Raw genomic sequence first — 24,382 nt, forward strand, 5'->3', positions numbered from 1 at the left:
CTCAGGGTGAGGCCAAAGGTATGTGGCCTTGTCTGTGATGGGTCCCCCTTTATGGAACCCTCTTTGCCTTGAAGTATGGGGAATCCCCATCTGACTAACATCCTGCAAGTCAGTTAAATTTGCTGATTTGATTGAGGGCACCTATCTTGGGTTTTAGATCTGTGATTCCACTGTTATGCTTCTTTTGGGGGATGTTGGCTATGCTGGTGTTTGACCCACAGTCCTTCTGGGATAGACCATTAATAAATGTTGTTGTTAGCTGCGAAGTCGTGTCCGACCCATCGCGACCCTATGGACAATGTTCCTCCAGGCCTTCCTGTCCTCTACCATCTTCTGGAGTCCATTTAAGCTCACGCCTACTGCTTCAGTGACTCCATCCAGCCACCTCATTCTCTGTCGTCCCCTTCTTCTATTGCCCTCGATCTTTCCCAGCATTAGGCTCTTCTCCAGTGAGTCCTTCCTTCTCATTAGATGGCCAAAGTATTTGAGTTTCAGCTTCAGGATCTGGCCTTCTAAAGAGCAGTCGGGATTGATCTCCTCTAGGACTGACCGGTTTGATCGCTTTGCAGTCCAAGGGACTCGCAGGAGTCTTCTCCAGCACCGTAGTTCAAAGGCCTCAATTCTTTTGCGCTCAGCCTTTCTTATGGTCCAACTTTCACTGCCATACATTGCAACTGGGAAGACCATAGCCTTGACTATACGCACTTTTGTTGACAGGGTGATGTCAACAAAATCATTAATAAATAAACACACTTAATTATTAATGATCATTAATAAATAAACACACTTAAATAAACGAACATGCTGCTTAGGCATGCTTTGCTTCTCTGGCATCTTTTGCAATTCCACAGACCCAACTGAAGGCTAATCGTACCTGCAAACCATGTTCTCCTGCATCATATTTATTATCTCCATCCAGCTGTTCCACTGCAACATAATCTATGAAAGACTCAAAGACTGAAAGAGACAAGAGACAAGGAAGAAGAGTTTTACGTATATACTCCATATTAAAAAGGAAATATATCAGTGGACACAACACTTTTCCCTCCCTGCAACTGAACCAAGGTATTTCAGAACCGAATAGAGTAGGGAGCCAGTTGAATTTCATAAACGATTTAGGAGTCCTTGGTGCTCTCTGAGCAAACCCCATGCCCTTCTACACAGTTGATGTCACCTAGTTGGGTAATGAAATGTCTGCAAGCAAACAACCAAGCTCAGAGACAATTAAGGACTCCCCAGTTCTACCCAGTTCTAACCCTGACCCCACCACCATCATCACTGACGATTTCACTTAGCTACATATATTCTATTGGTAAAGAAGGGCTTACTGAGGCACATGAATTTTTATTTAAGAGAACACATACTTACTGTTTTTCTTTCCTTTTATACTAAGCTGAATATCATAATAATCCTCTATTCGTTCAGATCGATAGTCTACGTGTTTGCACTGGATATAGGACTGCAAATAAAAATCAGGTGGTGGGACATCGAGACAGGTGAACAACGCGACCATTTATCCTCCACCCCACAAGTCCAATACCTACCACCATTTTCCCTCTGAATAATTTAGGGATCGTGCCTTCTACGCAGGTGCCTTTCATTTTGTTTTCAACATTATCAAGCAACTGAAAAAAAAAACACCAGAATGCCTGAATTAATAATGAGCAGCTATTAGAATTCTATGGTCTCAGACAACACAGGAGATAAAGGTGTGTGTGTGTGTGTGTGTGTGTGTGTGTGTGTGTGTGTGTGTGGCGGGGGATGCTCGGCTAAATCTCATGCAGACCCATCCAGATAATTATTTGGTTTTCATTTTAAGTCTGATTGCAGGTTCTGAAGACTTCAAAATGGCATCTTCTCAATTCAAGAAAGACAGGGACAGCCAATACTGGCAGGAAAACAAATTTACACAATCTTCAGATCTTTCGCTCATCAAATAGGTTCCCCACTCATCAAAGAAAAGCTTCCTTTGAGCCAAACTGCACTCCAAGTGACCTCATAACCATTTTCATATAGTTTCCTTGGCAACAATATGGAAATTGTCTGCCACTGCCTTTTTCTTGGGGGGGGGGGGGGGGCTCTTTTCCTGGTCTGACCTGTATTACTCAGGGGTCTCTCATCCAAATATTAACTCGGCCCATCATGGCTTAGCTTCTTGAGATCAGCCAAAATGCTGCCATTTGCTATGACTGTAAAAAATCTGAGCTCAACCTTGGTTAGGCCCCTTATTTCTACAAACCGGCAAAAGTGCCGTTTTCAGCCCATGGACCCCTTTTGCTTTTGAGTGACATGCTGGAATTTGCACCCTAAAAAGGAGGGGAAGCCAGAGTAAGAAAATGGATGGGGGCCACGACAAAATTTATAATCAATCAATCCAATGTAATTGGAATTAAGTGCAATTAGTAAAAGCAAGCACTTAATATGATTATTTTTATGCACAGGCTGCATAAACGACAGGAATCTCAGTACTGCTGAGTGAAAATAAAAGAGAAACAATACATACCACTCGACATAATTCCTGAACATCATGTTGCATGAAGCTGTCTAAAGTCTCCCATCTTTATTAAAAACAAAACGAAAAGCACCACTTATAAAATGGTAATATTTGAAAGAAACCCAGAAGCAACAAATATATCTGATTCAGTGCACACACAAAAAGGACATATTAAAATGAGATTAGCTTTGAAGCATTTGGGAATTCAGCTAATCTCTTAATGAATCATCAAAGCCTGCATTTTGCTCTGTTCTCAATGGTTGTTGGCCACATGTATACACACTGCAAAACCATTTTTCTGTTGGAAAGAAAATCCTAACTGTAGCTTAACCTTACACCAAGGAGGCCGTGCAGCTGACCCAATGGGCTGTCAAATGAAAGAAGAAAGGTATCTAGCAGAACAGTCTGCTGTAACAAACACAGAGTTAAAAATAAAAGGCAAAGGTTGATCTATGATAATAAAATTGAATGAACATAAACAGTGGACCACAAACAACAATCTCTATTAATCTTGCGAATATTCTGCATGAAAACACTTGGCACAATCTCCTCTGACTGCATGCATTACATCAGGGGTGTCAAACCGCCGGCCCGCGGGCTGGAGCGTCACGGAGAAACCGCGCCCATCCCATTGCCGGCAATGGGAAAAAGTTCTGTGACGTCATGCGACGTCACGAGTTTGACATGTCTGCACTACATGAATGGTTTAAGAATCAGACAACAATTCTGGTTAAGGAATTTTCTCCAGGAAGTTCTGGGAAACATTCTGTCTTCAAATGAGGTCTCATGTATGGTGTTAAGATCCCTTCCATCAGGCAAGGTCATCCGCAGCCAAGGGGGAAAAGGCTACATTCCCTTAGCTGTAAGAATGTCCTATGCCACAGGTACATTGTTACTTTAAAGCAGGGGTGGGGAGCCAGGCTAGCCCGGGAATTCTGGGAGTTGAAGTCCACAAGTCATAAAAGGGCCACGGTTCCCCACCCCTGCTTTAAAGTAATGAATGCCAACTACCTCCCCCCCCCTGAATCAAGCCTGCTCCTTTCTGCCTTCAGGTGATGCTCAAGAAGGACAGGATGTTGATAACGGGCTGTTAAGGACTTGGGAATGAAGGTTTTTTTGCTGTAGGCATTGCTTTAAGATGCAACAAAGCTAACTTAAATTACTCACCTCCATCAGGCCCCAGGGCATAGCCACATTTATTCAGTGCCAGTGTGCTAGGTGCTGCACCTACGTAGTGCTGCAATGTTTAATTGATTAAAAGAGGTTTAATTGTTACGATTAGGCACATGCCTCCTAATTAAGCCAGTAAGCTTTTTTTTTTTTTTTAAAAAAAACCATTGTTTCTGCCTGTTTGCAAGTTCAATCAATACCCAGATTAAGATTTGTAGGCTTAATCAATTAAACATGCTTCAGTTTTGTTGCAGCCCTTATAAGGTACCATCTGCATTCACAAAAGGTACACAATTTAAAGAGACCAGAAAAACCACTTGTGAAAAGTCCCAGAAACTTCTGTTAATCACTTAGCTGCGGAAGAGCTCTTGGAAACCGTTCCAGCACTTACCCAAAAGATTTTGTTAGCTTCTTAGTTCCTACTGGTTTGTCGCTATGTTGTAGTTCATAGAACACTCTCTGCAATGCTAAAGGGACACTTTTTGAGGAGTCGTCTCCTTCGGTAGGCATCATATATACAGCCTAAAAAGCACATATAAGTTGAGTTTAAAGTCTGCAAACAGGTCCCAATCCTTTTGTTTTTAATGCCATGTCCCAAAGGTGTTTTTCCCCCCCCAAAAGGCAAGTGGACTTTGTTTTTCCTTGAAGATGTTTCACTTCTCGCCCATGAAGCTTCTTCAATTCTGAATGAGAACAGGATGAGAAGCAAAACATCCTCATGGAAAAACCAAGAAAGTCCAGTTGCCTTTTGGAAAAAAGCACCTTTGGCACAACCATGACCTGGATGATTGAGAATCTCCATAGACATTTTGTTTTTTAATCCAACGTCTGATTCTCTCTGGTGATTTGCTGGGCAATTCAGTTAAATATTCCTGTACAACCTGCTTTGCGATATCCAACAAGTTCACCCAGGCTGCTGACAGTGAAAGGTTTACATCAGGCAGTTTGATCCTTGAGACCCGAACTACCACCAAACCAGCACCCTGTTTGAGTCTGGGGAAAAAACGCTTAGATTTCACTCAGCTCAATGATACGACGTGGGATTAGGGATGGGTGAGTGAGTGGAGAAAGGAGTTTCTGAACAAGACTGCCTTTCCTATTGCTTTACTTTTGACTTATGTCCAGTCTTTATCCCCACATATCCAAGATCCTGGGATGTTGTTATAAAGATGGATCGTTTGGACTCGTAAGGTTTCACAAATTTCAAGCAGGACCGAGGTCCACTGGTAAACAAAACCGGCCATCTGATGGCCACCCAAGTCATTCTCACCAAATGACGATTTCTCAGCTCGAGTGAGAACGCTCGGCTCCCCTAAGGTCACTCTCTCAACTGCACAATTCTACTAAAAGGTAAAGGAATCCCTGCGGATTTTACTCCACTAGTCATTGCTGATTCTAGCGGGCAATGCTCGTCTCCGTTTCAAGGCCATTGAGCCAACTCTGTCTGAAGATATTTCCATGCTCATGTGGCCAGCATGACATCATGGAACGCTGTTACTTTCCCACCGAAGTGGTACTTATTTATCTACTTACATATGCATGCTTTCAAACTGGGGAGCTGGGGCGAGGACGGGAGCTCACCCTGTCACGTGGCACTTGGGTCTTGAACCTGGGTTGCTGGCTTTGCAGCCGACAAGCCCAGCATCCTAACCGCTGAGCCACCGCACCACCCTGCACAGTTCTAGTGGAGGAGTTCAAATGCATCTGAAGAACACCAAGAAACACAGTTCTGCCAAATTCCAATTGAGGCAGTGCCTCAGGCAGGGCTCCTGAAGCTCGAGGCAGACCTTCACCATCTACTCCGCATAGCTGCTTGTTTTGGCACTCGCTCACTTGTCGAGCAAATTTCGATCCTGGGAGCCTCAAATGAGGGCTGTCCAGCTTCTAATCTACCTAGATCTCCAGAACAATTTTGAATACCAAACTCACAGACAAATCAGTTTCCCCCAGCTCTTGGTCAGATGCTTGTAGAAGTGTGCTGAAGAGGGGATTTCTATGGGATACCCTTTCAAGTCTGAGGAAAAATAAAATCCAGGGCAGCAATTGCTCACACTGGCCGATGTGCTCTTTTATCCTATCACACTCACATTTTGCTTTATATAGCAGGCTGAATTGGGTCAAAATTTAGGATAATGTTTGCAATAGATTCTGCTGTCCTTCTTCCCTCTTACATAAAGCCATGCAAGGTATTATGAGTAGGATAAGTATGCTTTGCAATCTCCTAACTGTGCTCTACAAAATAAAATGGAAAATTCCTGTCTGCAAGAATTTGATAGTCAAGTTTCTAGAGCTGCTGCAGAAGTAGGAGTTATTTATTACCCAGAATTGTGTCTTATTGATTTAGTTTCAAGAAACACTGTGAGTCAACTTTGGAGAAAGAATGGAGCTCAGTGACTGACCACTTGCTCTGCATATGGAAATTTGTGAACCTATGATGTAAGGTAGAAAGGATAGTGGAAGTCTACTGACAGAAGGTTCTGGGAAGCGATGAGAACAACCGTGGACCTAGCCAAGGGCCCTAAGAAGATTAACAGGTGAAACTACAAAAAGTAAAATTATGCGTGATTTAATTGATGAACAGGAGAGCGGAACCCAATAATTCATAGAGAACCTGCTATGCTATCTAAATAAACCTAAACAGGTCAAAAGAAGATCAACCAGGCTCAGGTTTAGACTGTTCAACGAAATACTTCTTCTAGCAAATTCTCCCCCTGCCAAAAAAGTTAGCCCTTTTAAAAATCCTGCTTATAAGGGTGGCACATCTACAGAGACCTGAAAGACAAGGATGGGAGCAGTGAAGAGCAAATGACCAGGGAAACAAGACTTATTTTTTATCTGTTTATTAATTAAATTTCTGTACCGCCCATCACACTTGCTGAACAGTCTCAAACAGTATGAGATTCATACTGACTCTCCTTTAATAGGCCACGGAAAAATGGGCAAAATATAGAAAACTAAGACAACTTGAGTCCACATTTATTACTGAATGTGTCAATGCAAGATCTCTGCGGGCTGTCCAAATTTCTTTCTTACTGAAGTCCTACTTGACAAATGGATGCTGTGCTTAAGAGGCGACATGGAAATGCCGATTGGGTTGATTTTTCAGATTTCTCCCCAAGGTTCCAGCAAGTCCAGGTTGATTTTATTCCTAGTTCTCAGGAACAGCTGTCTGCAATCTGACACTTCCAAAGTATTGGACTCTGGTTCCAACCGCCCACAGACAAAAAGGCCAAAGGAATTATCTGGGGTAATTAGTTGGTAAAAAGCTGTCCTAGAGGTTGACTTTGTTGTTTCCTATCTAAGATCAAACAACTAGAGAGGGAAAATAAAGTGCTCTAAAAATGAGAAGCAAAAAATGTAGGGAAGGTGGCTCTCTTTTGGCACAATGCCGAAACAACGAAGGCCCCTCATTATTAGCTGGAAAGATAACAAACCAAAATATGAAGCTTTCTGGGTATAAGTTGAAAAAAAATGGGTAAGGTGGTTAAGCACTTTTAGGGGCATAAAAACCCAAGAAAAACATGTTCTTTGCTTGACTAAAGCACTATAAATAAGGAAATAGGACAGCTGAGTGGGAGATGGTAATTTGAACTGCTTGCTTTCCTCAAGTGTATGAGTGGAGCAACCATGAAAATCCAAGCACTTTTCCTTATTGTGCTTCTGAGGGATCAAAGCCTCTGGGCTGAAAGAATCCTTGGAAGTTGCTGAAACTGGTTTATGGCAGCATTTTCTGCTACCTCAGACGTACGTGTGTGTGTGTGTGTGTGTGTGTGTGTGTGTGTGTGTGTGTCTGTCTGTCTGTCTGTCTCGTCAAGATCAAAAGCTCTCAAAAGACTCATCCTCCGTACAATTTATTCTAACAGGTTTTAAAGCCATCCAAGCTAATGGCCAAGATTTGTGAAGAGAATCCCATAGGATAAAAGAGTTTGCATGAAGTTGTGCTTCCTTTTATCTACTCCAATTCTTCCACCGTAGTCAGTTCTGGTTTTAATGTCTGGAAAAGTCCAAAAGGACTTCTATCTGTCCACTTTCTTAACGCCACAGGTGATTTTAAAATGCCTCAATCGCATCACTTGTGCTGTCCCCTTTTGAGGCCTTCTGACAAGCCAAGTCAAGGGGGAAGCCGGATTCACTTAGGAACCATGGGACTAATTTAAGAACTGCAGGGATTCGTTTAACAGCTGTGGCAAGAAAAGTCACATGGGGCAAAACTCACTTCATAACTGTCTCACTTAGCAACATAAATTTTGGGCTCAACTGTGGTTGTACGTTGAGGACTATCTACAAAGGCCTTCAAATTTTCCAGCCTTGCCTCACAGAGGTGTTTTGAGCTCCCTGATAATTCTGCCTCTCTCATCTGCACTTTTTTGTGCTTTACTACCTCTTTTCCTTCAAATGTGGGGATCTTACTGCATTTGTCACAGTAACTTAGTAAACTCAATCATGGGAGCATGGATGGGCTATGGGCGTAGAAAAAAAAGACACCAATAACATAAACATTTCCTTCTTATCTCCAAATACAGGTAGTCCTCAACCTGCAACTGTTCATTTAGTGACCCTTCAAAGTGATAACGGCACTGAAAAAAAGTGACTTATGACCGTTTTTCCCACCTAAGGCTGATGCAGCAACACCATGGTCATGTGATCAAAGTTCAGACATTCAGGCAACTGGCTCATTTTTATGACGACTGCCATGTTCCAGGGTCATGTGATCCCCTTTTGTGACCTTTGGCCAAGCAAAATCAATAGGGAAGCCAGGTTAACTTAACAAACCGGGTTACTTATTTAACAACTGCACTTAAGAACTGTGGCAAGAAAAGTCGTAAAGTGGCGCAAAGCTCACTTAACAAATGTCTCACTTAGCAACAGAAAATTTGGGCTCAATTGTGGTCGTAAGTCAAGGACTCCCTGCAGGGGGTGGATGGACAGAAAAAATCCCTTTCGTAGAAAAAAAGAACATCTCAGACACGTTTTTCCCACCAGTTAGCATTTATCCTTTCTGTAAAGTCTGAAGAAAACTTAAAACACTGAGCATGAAGTCTGGAGGAGACTTTTTGCTCAAGGAAGAAATGTAACTTAAAACCTAAAGACAAAATTCACAATGAAACAAAATGCAAAACAGTTAACGCTGTTTGTCTGAATAGGAACATGGGAGCTCGTCTCCACAATGGCACTGGGCGGCGCTAAGACCCAGTTTTATAACTGACAATCAGGGACGAAATGGCACTGCCCTCTTCCTTTCCCTTATTGGAATCTCCATTATCTTTGCTGCTGCTTTGCGGTGCTTGGAAAAGCCTTGCTTGTACCCACGAGTCACAAGACGAAGTCTACGATGACTGTGCACAATCGCACGCCTCTTAATAGCAGGGCTGTCTCCGCTGCGTAAAGAGAATGCTAGCAGTAGGGAGAAGAAGAAGAAAAAAAATACTCCAGCACAAAACAAACAGGAGCTGCAAATTAGGATTCCAATGCGAGGTAACCACAACTATGGCGGCATCTTGTGTCACCGGTAAGCTCAAACCCAGAAGCTACTGAAATAAACCCAGAGGAGGGCTCCTAATGTTTTTCTTCTCCAATGCAATAGATAACAATATCGGTCAGCCGCAAAAGTCTTTAAGATAAAGATAACCTTTATTGTCACTTTTTCTGTGTACACACTGGCACACAATAAAAATGACTCAAAAGAATACACATATATATATATACTGCTCAAAAAAATAAAGGGAACAGAAAATAAGACATCCTACTATTAAATACAGTACATTGTGTTGTACTGTATTTATTTTTTTGAGCAGTATATTTACGTAGGTAAGCAGGTAGGTAGTGGTGGTGGATGGACGAACAGATACACATACCATACCCATAGACACATATGCATGCTGTATGTTGGTATGTATACATACACATATATATGAATGATTCACAGTCCATGTCGAATACATATTTACCTTTCGCAGTTGGTTTGTGAAAAATAATGTCTGTAACAAACTGTTCATGTAGCAGGTTGCACCCTGGTTCTTCAGCCCCACATATCCTGTGTGCTTCTTGGAGTCCCATCTGGAATATTCATAGAATTGGGATATAAGAATTGTGCCTAGACACATTTTACACACTCATACACATACGTACTGAAATCAAGCTAGAAACTTGGTTTCCATCCCTGAAATCCAGCTGGTTTAAATTTAACTGTCAGCAAATCACACATCTGTTATGGAGCAATTAGGATAATAGTACACATGTTCAGAATTCTGAAATCTTTTCAAGATTTCGAACAAAGCAACAATAACAAAAAGAGAAATTAAAAACAAAGATATAGCAATTTCCAAAGAAAAAGTCATGTGTCTGAAAAATGAAAGCTACTTAGAAGCTATGCCTCTGTAAAATGATTTGCCTGAAACTGAATTATTGAATATACCGCCCAAATTTATGATAAACAACCGATTCTACAATACAGGTAGTCCTCGACATATGGCCACAATTGAGCCCAAAATTTATTCTGCTAAGTGAATCATTTGTTAAGTGAATTTTGCCCCATTTTACGACCTTTCTTCACACATTTTTAAAGTGAATCACTGCAGTCATTAAGTTAGTAACATGGTTGGCAAGTGAAATCTGGCCTCCCCATTGACTTTGCTTGTCATAAGGTTGCAAAAGATGAACACGTGACCCTGGGATGCTGCAACCCTTATAAATATGAACCGGCTGTCAAGCATCCGAGTGTAGATCACGTTACCATGGGGATGCCACAATGGTTGTAAGTGTGAAAAACGGACCTAAGTCACTTTTTTCAGTGCTGCTGTTACTTCGAACTGTCACTAAATAACTGTTGTAAGTTGAGGATTACCTGTACAACCAGTTCCTCTGGGAGGAGGAGGATTACTGCGTAGACAAACTGAGACCTAGATTGGAGGAACCTCTCAAGAAAACCTGCCTCCTGAAGTTGTGGGTGTTTCATCACTGGAGGCTTTCAGGAAAAGAGGGAACAGCCGCCATTCAGGGCTGTCAAACTGGACGCGTCATCAGGAAACCAGGCTCACCCCATTGCCGGCAATGGAGAAAAAGCTCTGATATGTCGCACGACATCACATGACATCGCGGGTTTGACATGTCTGGTCTAGATGGTATGAGGATTCCTGCACTTGTGTGTGTGTGTGTGTGTGTGTGTGTGTGTGTGTGTGTGTGTGTATCTCCCTCCTAGAAGAACTTGAAGGTCTTTCCAAGAAACCAACTCCATTTGAAGGAACAGCCTGTAATTAAAATCCCTCCTTCTTCCATTTTATGTCATCTCCTTAGATAGGGATTGTTTGTTAAACTTGCTAACCAATGTATTAGGCAAGTATTACATGTGGGAATGTGAGAAACAGTATGCATGATTAAGGTGTAGGACTTTGACTCGGTGAAAGAAATTTAAGGTAGAAAAATATGAGTTTTTCCTCTCTTAACTCCACAATTAAAGAATTTGTAACATTTCTTAGAAATAACTCATAAGTCTGAAAAGGGAAAAACTGCAAAGGAAAAAGTTAAGCAAACTACTTTTTCCCCTCAAAAAAACAAAAAGAGCAAAAGCTACTTACGCTACACCATGAGGCGCATCAGCTTGAACATAAACTTCAAAAGTTACTTTGTCATCTTCTATGTAGCCTTTATCTGGATCAGTAACTTCCTACCAAAAAGGAAGACAGAAGGAGCGAAGGATTGAACCAAGAACATCAAACCCCCCATAAGGGCTCTGCACAAGTACCCGTTCGTGAACGGTCGTATTTCAATCTGAAGCTCAAGTCAATATAAACATACATCAATTTTAACCACTGAGCTCAAATGATACGGGATGTCTCAAGCTGTCAACAGATGGCCATTTCTATAAATCGCTAGTGGGAGGCAAGGAGACTGACTGGGAGGGTGGGGCACAGAACAACTTCTTCTATCACAGCACCTGAAGCCGCTTCTTGTCTCTCTCTTCCGGGTGAACACAAACTAGCCTTTGAGCTCTGAATGTCAGGATGCTTTAGTAAGACTCATAAAGTCTGCTGGATTGTCTGGCAATCTGACTCCAAGGATTTCAGTTCTGAAAAATTACTTTAGGCTAAGAGGGGAGGGGGAGGGGAGGGAAGATAAGGTAGCTAAGCTAACTAACCACAACTCCGCTTCAACTCGACCTGGGTTGTGATGTGTTCTAGTCCATCCAATCTGGAATGAGCCAACTTGCCGCAGGAAAACTCACCGCAGTCAATTCGCCAGGGGACAATTCAAATTAATTATTTAAAATAATTAAAAAATATTTTAACGTTTGTCATTCACATTTCGTTTTGTCCCTTTGGCATCCTTTCTTCAATATTACAACTCTTATCCTGCAATGAGCTAGTTGGCCAGTGGCGAGTTGTCCTAGACCCCATCCAACGTGCCACGCACCCCTCCCCCCCACGTGGCAAGCAGTTACTTACACTCCAAGACATAAAATTGGAAAAGCCCCAATCGTTTTCCTTATGAAAGAACAAGTGGCTGATGCGACGACTGAACGACTTCTCGTCGTCCTTGTAATTTATTATCTTGAGGACTGCCTGCGCATGGCAAGACCATGACCTGCAACAATTAGAGAGATAACGCTTGACACACTGTGCTGCAGAAAAGCCACTCACAAATTATATTTTACTGAGCAAGCCTCTTCATTTCTTGTCACTCCTGGATGTAAAACTTTCCTCCGGTAACCTCTCAGGAGTAGTAGCCATTATTAATATCCTGGAAGCAATTTATGAAAAGCTTCTCCCTTTTAACAAAACTGTTTATTTTATTTCATTTTTTAATGTCTTCCCACATAAATGTTCCATCTCATTTGATTATTTTCTTCTACAGATGGTTAAAAATGCTATGCCTCTCAAGCAACATATCTCCTCGAAAACTTGTATTTCTATTGACTAATAGCAAATCATAGTAATAAAAAAAATTAAAAATCACACGGAAAAATAATCTGTTCATTTAATGGGAACATTTAGTGGGAATATGAAAAATTGATCCTACTTAGGTGAAACCTTTGAGTGTAAATTCACAAATAACGTGAAAGTAAATTCTGCACTTGCTCCCTACTTTGTTTTCAACTTTTGATTTTATCTCAAAGTCCAGCCTCCAGAGAATAAAAGGAAGTAAGTAGTCAAAATATTAAAGGAATTGGATCGCTCTCTTTGTATCCTATTCTGTCTTGTTAGAACTGCAAGGCTTAAAATGTAAATAAGTAAAACTGAACAACCAGCTAAATAAATGCATGACAGTGATTTAATTTTTTTAAAAGAATTTTAATTTTCTTCATAGCTCAAAACCATACCTGCCAAAACTATGGCGATTTAAGCTTTATATTTTAAATGAAATGACAAAAGGGAAATTCTCTAATTTAACCTTCCTGTCTGCTGAAGGGCTTCTACATTTAACTACTGTCTTTATGAAAGTTGTAGCTGTCAAATATTGCAACACAAACAGGTCATTCTGCAGAGATGCGTTCACTACTAGTATCTCTCATCCGAATTATTTGCATTCGTTTATCCAACCTAAACTTCAGTGTTGTGCATCTTTACATGGTTCTGTTTACTGTAAAAAAAATAATACTTATATTCATTTAAGGTCCAGATTAACCATTTGTAAAGGTTGTGGGAAAATGTTTACGTTCCCAGTGATTGAGGGTTACCTTATTAATTGGTGTCTATAAATTTAAGAATCAATTATCATATCATTTTCGTCAATAGTTAAAATTAACAATTCAGAACACTGATTTCTACCCCAAAATCTGGACCAGTATTTCCAACCTTGACAACTTGAAGATGGGTGGACTTCAACTTCCAGAATTGCCCAGCCAGCCAAGGTTGAGAAACACTGATCTGGATTGAAACAGGTCACTGTTCTCATTATGTTCTCTGAGGCTACCAACATTGTAACATCCAACTTTCGGAAGTGACAAATAAGTCCTCTCTGTGTGTCTGGAAATTGAATCATGGCAACTGGACTTCGTTTCTGCCTGGTTTGAAACGTTTCATGGCTTACCAAAGTAGCTTCTTCTTGGATCTGCTTGCATAAGCAGGAAAACATTTCAAACCAAAAAGAAAAGAAATCCGCTTGACTCAACTACTAGACAACTCTGGATGGCTGAGAATCTTCATCGACATACATCCTCTGAATATATGCACATCTGCAGCACTGTTCCCATTTGGCCCCTGACTGCTGATGCCCCAGGCTGGATGCATTATCTCCTATCGGGCAACAGATCCACGTGCAGAAGATTTCAAGGTGCTGCATTCAAGAGAGGTGCCGGATATCAATTCATAACAGGACTTACGTGGAATCGGACTCAGCGTTGCACTGAAGAAAGAATCCTACGCTCTTTTGGTGTGGCCTGTCTGGGTAAAGCCGTGGCATCACCATGATCTTCCAGGGAAGGTTCCGCACAAAACAGGGGGGACTCAGGACCGACTCGCTCAGCCGATTGAAACGCTCAACCGTGAACTGAAACGTCGCCTCTGACCGCCAGCTTGTGTCTGCAAAATAAGGAAAGAAGCATTCCAAGAATCTGCAGTCTCGTCCGTGGGTCTCCAACAAGAGAATCACAGATGCAGTAGTCCTTGAATTATGACCTGCCGCTTGGGACCGTCCAGTTATGATAAAAAGGTACATATCACTGGGATTCAAAGTTCTGGTGGCTGGGGCCCCTGCAGCAACGCGATTGCAATTTGGGTGCTCAGCAACTGGCCTGCCTTCACAGCCGTTCGCCGCATCTCACAGGTCACGTGACTGATTTGCAATGTTTATTTGGGGAGGGGGCAGGACACTACAATCGTCATCAATATGAGCCAGTTACCAAGTGCCCAAATTTTGATCATGTGACCATGGGGATGCTGAAAAGGGTTGTAAGTGTGAAAAACGGTCATGAATCCATTTTAAAGCTGTTGTCATTTTGAATGGTCGCTAAATGAACTGTTGTAAGCTGAGGACTACCTATATTTATTGATTGATTGATTGATTGATTGATTGATTGATGGGATTTATATCCCGCCCTATCTCCCGAAGGACTCAGGGCGGCTAACAACAAAATATATAATAAGTACAGAAATCAAGATAAAAATAAAACTGAAATCATCTGTGCAATAAATTAAAATTAAAGAATTAAAAAAATAAATTAAAAATTCTACATATAAATTAATTAAAATGCCTGTCAGTCCAGGTCAGCCTGGTGGAACAGGAGTGTTTTGAGGCCGCGGCGAAAGGATTGGAGATTTTGGGCTATCCGAAGCTCAGGGGGGAGCTGATTCCATAGGACTGGCGCTCCCACAGAGAAGGCCCTCCCCCTGGGGGTCGCCAGCCGACATTGCCTAGCTGACAGTACCCTGAGGAGGCCTTCTCTGTGTGAGCGTACTGGACGATGGGAATTTGTTCCCGGCAGCAGATGGTCCTGCAAGTATCCCGGGCCTAAGCCATGTAGGGCTTTAAAGGTAAGTACCAGCACCTTAAATCTCACCCGGAGGGCAACCGGTAGCCAATGCAGCTCACGCAGGAGGGGTGTAATATGGGAGTATCGGGGTGCTCCCATCACTACCCGTGCAGCTGCACTCTGCACCAGCTGAAGCCTCTGGGTGGTCTTCAAGGGCAGCCCCATGTAGAGAGCATTACAGTAGTCTATACGGGAGGTAACGAGTGCGTGGGTGACTGTACGTAGGGCATCTCGGTCCAGAAAGGGGCGCAATTGGTATATTAGGCGAATCTGTGCAAATGCCCCCCTAGCCACGACTCCAATATGATCTTCAAAACTGAGTCGTGAATCTAGGAGGACGCCCAGATTGCGTGCTCTATCAATGGGAGGTAACATCTCTCCTCCTATAGTCAGAGATGGAACCTCTTGGACTAAACGAGATGACGGTATGTACAGCCACTCAGTCTTGGCCGGGTTGAGTCGAAGCCTGTTTTCTCCCATCCAAATCTGTACCGCTTCCAGGCAACGGGACATCACATCGAGGGCATCACTGGGTTGGTTCGGGGTGGAGATGAATAGCTGGGTATCATCAGCATATTGATGATATTTCACCCCGAAGCTACGGATGATCTCTCCCAGCGGCTTCATATAGATGTTGAACAGGAGGGGCGAGAGCACCGAACCCTGAGGCACTCCACAACTAAGAGGCCTAGGGCTTGACCTCTGCCCTCCTGCCAACACCGTCTGCGAACGGTCCGAGAGGTAGGAGGAGAACCACCGCAGAACGGTGCCTCCCACTCCCAGCCCCTCAAGACGACGCAGTAAGATACCATGGTCGATGGTATCAAAAGCCGCTGATATATCTAATAGGACCAGGACAGAGGAATAACCTCTATCTCGGGCCCGCCAGAGATCATTCACCAGTGCGACCAATGCCGTCTCCGTGCTGTGCCCGGGTCTGAAACCCGATTGGTACGGATCTAGATAATCAGCTTCCTCCAGGTTCAAAGGGAGCTGTCGTGCCACCATGCTTCAACGACCTTCGCAAGGAAGCGAAGGTTGGAGACAGGACGGAAGTTATTTAAAACAGCTGGGTCCAATGCCGGTTTCTTGAGGAGGGGCCTTACCACCGCCTCTTTCAAGGCGGCAGGGAAGTACCCCTCACTCAGTGAGGCATTGATAACTGCTAGGAGCCAGCCTCATGTAACCTCCCGAGATGCATAGACTAGCCAGGAGGGACACGGGTCCAACAAACATGTGGCGGCACTTAGTTTCCCCATGATCTTGTCCATCCGGAGTCACAGGATCGAACTCTTCCCAAATGTACTCGGCCAACTTCATTCATATATACAGACTGACAGAGACGGGGGGGGGGGGGAGGTAAGACATTCCTCTATTAAGGAACTTGTAGGTTTTTATCCTGCTGCATCATTACAGACATAATAATCTTTCTAGTATAAGTATGATTTTAAAAAAATAACATATGCTTGTACAGTAATACAGCTGCTAGCTAAATCATTCCTGCCATGATTTATGCTCACTCACCCAAGGCTACCCAAAGCTCCAGCACATTAGAAGTTAGGAGGACATGAGTCAGCTTCCAAAACATCACACACATTGTTTAGGTAAATCAGGGGTCATTTTAATTTGAAATCTGTGTCACTTTTTTAGGAAATAGAGTAACTGGTCATAATGCAAACTTCAATAAATGCATTAATGCAGGGGTCTTCAAACCTGGCCCTTTTATGACTTGTGGACTTCAACTCCCAGAATTCCACAAGTCATAAAAGGTCCAAGTTTGAAGATCCCTGTATTAATTGCTGCTGCTGCTGCTGCTACTACTACTAAGTTGGAAGGGACCTTGGAGGTCATCTAGTCCAATCCCCTACTCAGGCAGGAAAGCCTATACCATTTCAGACAAATGGCTGTCCAGTCTCTTCTTAAAAACCTCCAGTGTTGGAGCATTCACCACCTCTGGAGGCAGGTGGTTCCACTGGTTAGTTGTTCTAACTGTCAGGAAGTTTCTCCTTAGTTCTAGGTTGCTTCTCTCCTTGACTAGTTTCCATCCGTTGCTACTTGTCCTGCCTTTGGAGAATAGCTTGACTCCCTCTTCTTTGTGACACTTTATTTTTTGGCTTTATAACTTACTAATGATAAAAGTAACAGCAACTTTAATTCTAAAATTCTTTTTTTTTCATTCTGTAGCACAAAATGTACTTACTAAAATAAACTACTTGCACAAACCAGATACAGTGTGCTGCTTTCCTTTTGAAAGCAATAGCATAATTTGTTTTTTTAAAACAAGAATATTTTATTTTTAAGTTGTATACTTCTTTAAAGTTTATCAAATCAAAGCTGCAAACAACTAAGAGAGACCCAGATTCTTGAAAAAGCAACAATGAAAATTTTTGACTAAAAAAAAATAATAGCACTTAGCAATAGCACTTAGACTTATACACCAGCCCACAATCCTTTACAGCCCTCTCTAAGCAGTTTACAGAGTCAGCCTGTTGCCCCCAACAATCTGGGTCCTCATTTTACCGACTTTGGTAGGACGGAAGGCTGAGTCAACCTGGAGCCGGTCAGGATCGAACACCTGGCAGCGGGCAGTGAGTTAACCTGCAATACTGCAATCTAATCACTAAGCTACCATGGCTCTTGCTTCTACTTCTTGGCATATAAAATATTGTATATTGGCTAATCATCCTATCAATTATTAGTTAATTGTAAGCTAATTGTAAGAGTTCATTAATAACACCTGATGATATTCTATTGGATCAATGATTCCCAAGATATTATCAGCAAAACTGCTTGGTTTGGAAAACTTCAAATCTGTTCCCTGGGTGGAATACCTGTTTTTTGTTTTGCCCCATCTATGTGCACAACCACATGATAGATATTGTGAAAAGAAATTCAGTCTACTAAAAAGTGTGTAATTATTTTTAATAAGTGAAAAAGAAGTAGAAAATGGTAAAAGTCAAGGGCTACAAGAACACAACAAAACTGTACAATATTTGGGACTTGTTAAAAATAAGAAAAGCAATGACAGACTGATGAATAATGGGAGATTCTGAACAGATAAAATGAAGCAATTCTCCACCCAGCACATGACATTTAGCATGTCCAACTGCAATGGATCCTACAAAAGTTGTTTATACATCATGTAGGGAAGTATTTTGTTTTCTCTACCCTAAATCTACCATTATTTTAATTTCATAATTCTGGGTTATTTATTTATTTTTGGGACTTATATGCCGCCCCATCTCCCGAAGGACTCAGGGCGGCTAACAACAATAAAAAATACAATAATACAAATGTTAAAAAAGAATTAAACTAGAAGCCCCAATACTAAAATTAAAAACATTTTTAAAATCCCTGTCGTCAGTCCAGGTCAGCCTGATGGAAAAGGAATGTTTTAAGGTCGCGGCGAAAGGACCAGAGATCCGGAGCCATCCGGAGCTCAAGGGGGAGTTGGTTCCACAGGGCTGGTGCTCCCACAGAGAAGGCCCTCCCCCTGGGGGTCACCAGCCAACATTGTCTTGCTGACGGCACCCTGAGGAGGCCCTCCCTGTCTGAGCACACTGGGCGATGGGAAGTCGTTCCCGGCAGCAGACGGTCCTGCAAATATCCCGGGCCTAGGCCATGTCGGGCTTTAAAGGTAAGTACCAGCACTTTAAATCTCATCCGGAGGGCAACCGGTAACCAATGCAGCTCACGCAGGAGGGGTGTAATATGGGAGTATCGGGATGCTCCCATCACTACCTGCGCAGCCGCATTCTGCACCAGCTGGAGCCTCCAGGTGGTCTTCAAGGGCAGCCCCATGTAGAGAGCATTGCAGTAATCTATACGGGAGGTAACGAGTGTGTGAGTACGTAGGGCATCTCAGTCCAGATAGGGGCGCAACTGGTGCACCAGGCGAACCTGGGCAAATGCCCCCCTGGCCACAACTCCTATATGATATTCGAAACTGAGTCGTGTATCCAGAAGGACGCCTAGGTTGCGCGCCCTATCAACGGGAGGTAACACCTCTCCTCCCATAACCAAAGATGGAACCTCTTGGACTAAACCAGATGCCGGTATGTAAAGCCACTCAGTCTTGGCCAGGTTGAGCTGGAGCCTGTTCTTCCCCATCCAGATCCGTACCGCTTCCAGGCAATGGGACATCACATCGAGGGCATTGCTGGGTTGGTTCGGGGTGGAGATGAAAAGCTGGGTATCATCAGCATACTGATGATACCTCACCCTGAAACCACAGATGATCTCACCCAGTGGCTTCATTTAGATGTTGAACAGGAGGGGCGAGAGGACCGACCCCTGAGGCACCCAAGAACTAAGGGGCCTCGGGGTTGACCTCTGCCCTCCTGCCAACAGTGTCTGCAAACGGCCTGAGAGGTAGGAGAACCACCGTAAAACGATGCCTCCCACTCCCAACCCCTCAAGATGTCGCAGCAAGATACCATGGTCGATGGTATCAAAAGCCGCTGAGAGATCTAATAGGACCAGGACAGAGGAATAACCCCTATCTCGGGCCCGCCAGAGATCATACACCAGCGCGACCAATGCCGTCACCGTGCTGTACCTGGGCCTGAAACCCGATTGGTACGGGTCCAGATACTCAGTTTCCTCCAGGAGCAAAGGGAGCTGCCGTGCCACCACGCTCTCAACAACCTTCGCAAGGAAGCGAAGGTTGGAGACAGGATGAAAGTTGGGCCTCACCACCGCCTCCTTCAAGGCAGCAGGGAAGCACTCCTCACTCAAGGAAGCATTAATAACTGCCAGGAGCCAGCCTCCGGTAACCTCCCGAGCCGCATAAACCAGCCAGGAGGGACATGGGTCCAACAAACGTGTGGCGGCACTTAATTTCCCCATGATCCTGTCCACTTCATCCAGAGTCACAGGATCAAACTCTTCCCAAATGTTATCGGCCAAACCCATCGCTTCCCCCTCGTCAGATACTGCCCAATCGGAGTCCAGACCAACCCGAATCTGAGCGATTTTATCCACCAGATACTGACTAAACTCCTCCCTCGGGTTATGAAAGAGGAAGAAAACTTTTATTTGTTTTGGCTGTGATTTGTTCTCCAAGCTCATTTTAATATACGGTAATTCCTGAACGTTTCATTACCAAACTAGGTAACCTCATCAGCAGGATTTTCTTGTCTTAACTTATTCACAGCCAAAATCTAAAACCCGAGCTACAAGTATTTTCTATTATTTCAACTTTATCTGTTTTATCCACTACGTTTCAGAAGTTTTCTTCCCCAGGTAGGTCTCAGTAACTAGCATACTGTCCCCCAGGGACTTACGTGCTGAAGAAAACAAAACCAGCTTTCCACATCACCACCAAACTGAGAGAGCAAGTTAACTCACCATCTTCCATGTCTTCTTCTGTGTTATTGTGACCATCAGCCATAGCTACATTCCCATTGATGACTGGATTTGGGGTAATTCTTGGTGGATCATCGGCATCTCCAGCTTTTGAGGACAAAGAAAACACAAACACACCAATAAATCTGGACTGTGCCAGAAGAGTGGAACAATATATCCAAAGACTGGATAGAGCAACATCCTGATTTGCTGGGTTGGCGGTACTAATGTTATACCACGTGGAAGGTGGGGTGAGGGCAAGCCAAGGCAGGGGGCAACAGCTAGGGCAACTTTATTTATAAATTCAAAAGATAGCAATAGCATTAAATAGCCACACAACTGTAACACACAATCAATATTCATCTTACTAGTTCACCTGAACTGTCCCTTCATGTACATAAAAGGTGATGAACAGAACCATTTATCGGAAGATAAATAATGTTTGAAAATATTGTCCTTCTAGCTCCTGCTCAAGCTTTTAGCTCAAGCTTCTGCTTGAGCAGGGGGCTGGACTAGAAGACCTCCAAGGTCCCTTCCAGTTCTATTCTATTCCGTTCTGTTCCATTCCGTTCCATTCCTGCAAATTACACTTCTAGCTTTATCATCTTTCCCCCCCGTTCATATTAATAAAATACTTGACCTCATTTTTCTGGAAAGCAACCCCAAAGAAGAAAATAATAAACACTGACACAACTTTGACAACTGCTTGTTGTTTCTCATTTTGTTTCTATGATAACCCCAGCTTATTCTTGCAAAAACTACTCAGAATTATTATTGCTAAAAATTGTCCAATCATAGATTTACACCATTTTTCACCCACCATGTGATCTGGCAATCAATTGTAAAACTAATATGCTCTTTTCTCCCCGTTATATGTCAAGCATCTAGCTTTCAAAAGATATTCAGCACCCAGGACAGAGCTTTGATGGCCTTCCTTACACAATACTTATCACCAAAGTTATATTACTAGAGGTGCTGACTTCAATGACCATAGGGAAAAAAACACGGCGCTGAGTGTAAAAAGTAATAATAAACAAAACAAAACAAAATGTTGGCTTCAGAAAGCATGCTATGTCTTATGGGAAAACTGTAAAATTTGCTAAGCACATACCGTATTTTATGCATTTAAAATGAGTTGGAAAATGTAAGACATAGATGAGGCCTCTAAATCAATATTGTAAAAATGAAGAACCCTTCATTATCCCTACAGCCAAACATGCTAACCAACACAAGAGTTGTATTTGCCAGGAAGACTGCATAAAGAATTAAACCATCCATATCTTTGTGCTGCCATATTAACAGAGAGTTATTTTTTTCCAGAAAAATAGAAGAGGCAGCTGTACATAAATTATAGTTTGGCCCTTTAGTATTCTGGAGCTGTATAATTAATATTCTTTTTTCCACTACTGACCTGTTTCTTTCTGCTCTGAAGAGTTTTCAAAATTACTTGATGCCATAAAATTTTATTATTTGATTAAGTATCTCCAAAACGTAACATCTTATTTTTCCTTACAGTAATGGAAGTAATGGATTTCATTTTTAATTCACAATTTGTTAGACAGTAACTAATTTTTCATTATTCTTACCAGGAATGTCCTTTATGAGAGGCTTTTCAACCCAGCAGGTTTCACTACAACTCTCATCATCCCTAGCCGCCGGAGAAATTGCCCACGGTACCTGGAGGTTACTAGGAAAGGCTATTCTATTTAAAGCTACTTTATTCTTACTTGTAGTCCTTGATTTATGACTGCAATTGACCCCAAAAGTTCTATTACTAAACAAAACATTTGTTAAATGAATTTTGCCTCATTTTACAACTTTCTTGCCACAGTTGTTAAGTGAATCCCATGGCTGTAAAGTGAATCTGGCTTCCCTGGTGACTTTGCTTGGGAGAAGGTTGCAAAAGGGGATCACGTGACCCGAGGACACAGCAACCGTCATAAATATGTGCCAGTTGCCAAGGGCCTGAATTTGGATCACATGACCATGGGGAGGTTGCAATAATCGTAAGTGTGAAAAGTAGTCATAAGTTGTAACTATGAACGGTCGCTAAACAAATGGTTGTAAGCCGAGGACTACCTATAAGGAAAACTAGCTCTGATCCCTTCTGGACATTTACAGGTATTATGGTATGTATCCTTTGTCAGTTTTCTTAAGGGTTGACATGCCCAGCAAGTTGGCCTTCTCCTTCCAGTCCTTGGCTTCCAATAGGGATATGCTAAACCTGCTGATTTGGTAATGGAGCATTCCAGAGTCCCAGCACTGGAACATGCCAAGCCGTCTCGTGGATGGAAAATAATCCACTCCCAAATCAAGCGGATTTTGTACATCCTTCGATACAGAGATTTGCCCATCTTTATGAGTCGGCTTTACAATCCATTCCAGTTTGTTACAACCCTTCTTAAGATGCATCCAGAGCTCCATGACAGACCATCCCAGAAAGGAAGATGGGATGTTTTGCCCCTCCCAAATAATTTGGGGAGAAGTCACCTTACTTTGATGAGAAGAGAAGACAGATCAGTAGAGAGCTGCCAACATCAGTGCTGAAAAAATGTGAGTGCCTCTGAAGACTGCTCTGGAAATTAACCCGTTGCTCTGCCAAGGCAGTTCGCCAGAGTGAATATAGTCTGTTAAAAATGCCTAAATACATCCTCCTCCTCTTTCTTGTCTAAGTACCACTTTTCATAATCACAACTTTTTTTCTCTTGCATTGTTGTTTTTCTTTTTTCTTTTTCCCCTTTTGGGGAGTCCCCTCCCTTTCAAATGCATGGTACTTTCTAGCCCTTTTAATGCACCCTTTGCCATAATCATCATCAGCTTTTTCAAGATTCTTTTGCCCCATGTTATTAGCAAGCCAGATACTTCACACTCTATAGTTAAAACTTTTATTTCTTTTTCCTGAAGGCAGCATGTAGTCTCTGGAGTCTATTCTGGTCCTTATAACTAAAAAATGGTGGAACAAAATCCCCTAATTCTGAAACAAAATAACCAAGATGCTAGTGAAATGCCACACTGGGCCTAATAAAGTTTAATAATAATAAATGGGCCTAATAAAGTTTAATAATAACCGCCCAACACCAAAGAAAAAAACAGCTATAAACCAGAAGCCTTGTTACTGCAGTTCAAGTTCTCAAAAATGTAAGTGGAACGCAGCCACCAAAATGTTATAACTCTAACCTAAGTGAGAATTCTTCACTGCCTCTATTAAACTCATTCTATCATTTTTACCTCACTTCCCAAGTTTATTTATTTTATTTTATTTTAAAAAAATCTTAGGGTATTAGCTATCCCTTCAGTTTTATGTTATATATACTAAATGATTTTTTGTTGTACTACAACTCCAAATTGACTGTCCAAAAACAATGCCTTTTGCATTTAACTTATAGTACTAGTCAAAAATGAAAATAAAACAATACATAATATGAAGCAATAAAATGATTGTAGGACTCCACAAGCTATGCAATTAGAAGGCCTTTTCAAGAGCTAAGGTTAAAAGATAAAACATGTTTTCAAAAACCAAGGGGAGTAGTGTTCGAAGATCACTTTAACAGTGCTTATTTCACATTTGATCTGGCATAAGAAAAGTCCTTTTATGTACAATTGATTTACCGAAACCTCCGAGATACGTAGAATGCAATCTAGCAAATATCAGTCATTTGGGCAGTTGAAATCTTGATAGTAAGACCCCTCCCTTGGAGACCTATGAACTAACATTTGAGATCAGAAAACCTTAGAAGAGCAATATATTGGGAAAATAAAAATCTCAAAAAAAGCACATTAAATAAGCATAAAGTTGCTTAGTGTAGGTAGTAAATATAGCCATATCAAGGCCAAACTTCCACGAACATGTTTGTTAACGCCTCCAGATAAATTTTCATTATCTCAAAATAGCTGGCTTAAGTACA

General features: G+C 42.2%; 1 protein-coding gene across 2 annotated transcripts in view; it reads right to left on the minus strand.

Moving 5' to 3' along the window:
- USP7 (ubiquitin specific peptidase 7) overlaps positions 1–24,382 on the minus strand; it is an 85,412-nt gene that overhangs the window by 23,707 nt on the left and 37,323 nt on the right. For both annotated transcript variants that reach the window (XM_083372487.1, XM_083372488.1), the window contains 10 exons: positions 20,481–20,585; positions 13,983–14,181; positions 12,106–12,244; positions 11,239–11,327; positions 9,613–9,721; positions 4,056–4,186; positions 2,504–2,558; positions 1,545–1,625; positions 1,369–1,459; positions 875–957 (listed from right to left, as the gene is read on the minus strand). In XM_083372487.1, the coding sequence (XP_083228613.1) occupies positions 875–957; positions 1,369–1,459; positions 1,545–1,625; positions 2,504–2,558; positions 4,056–4,186; positions 9,613–9,721; positions 11,239–11,327; positions 12,106–12,244; positions 13,983–14,181; positions 20,481–20,585 (1,082 nt within the window). The remainder of the gene's footprint in view (positions 1–874; positions 958–1,368; positions 1,460–1,544; positions 1,626–2,503; positions 2,559–4,055; positions 4,187–9,612; positions 9,722–11,238; positions 11,328–12,105; positions 12,245–13,982; positions 14,182–20,480; positions 20,586–24,382) is intronic.

Source organism: Vipera ursinii (genome assembly GCF_947247035.1).
Source record: "Vipera ursinii genome assembly, chromosome: 13".
NCBI lineage: Eukaryota > Metazoa > Chordata > Lepidosauria > Squamata > Viperidae > Vipera > Vipera ursinii.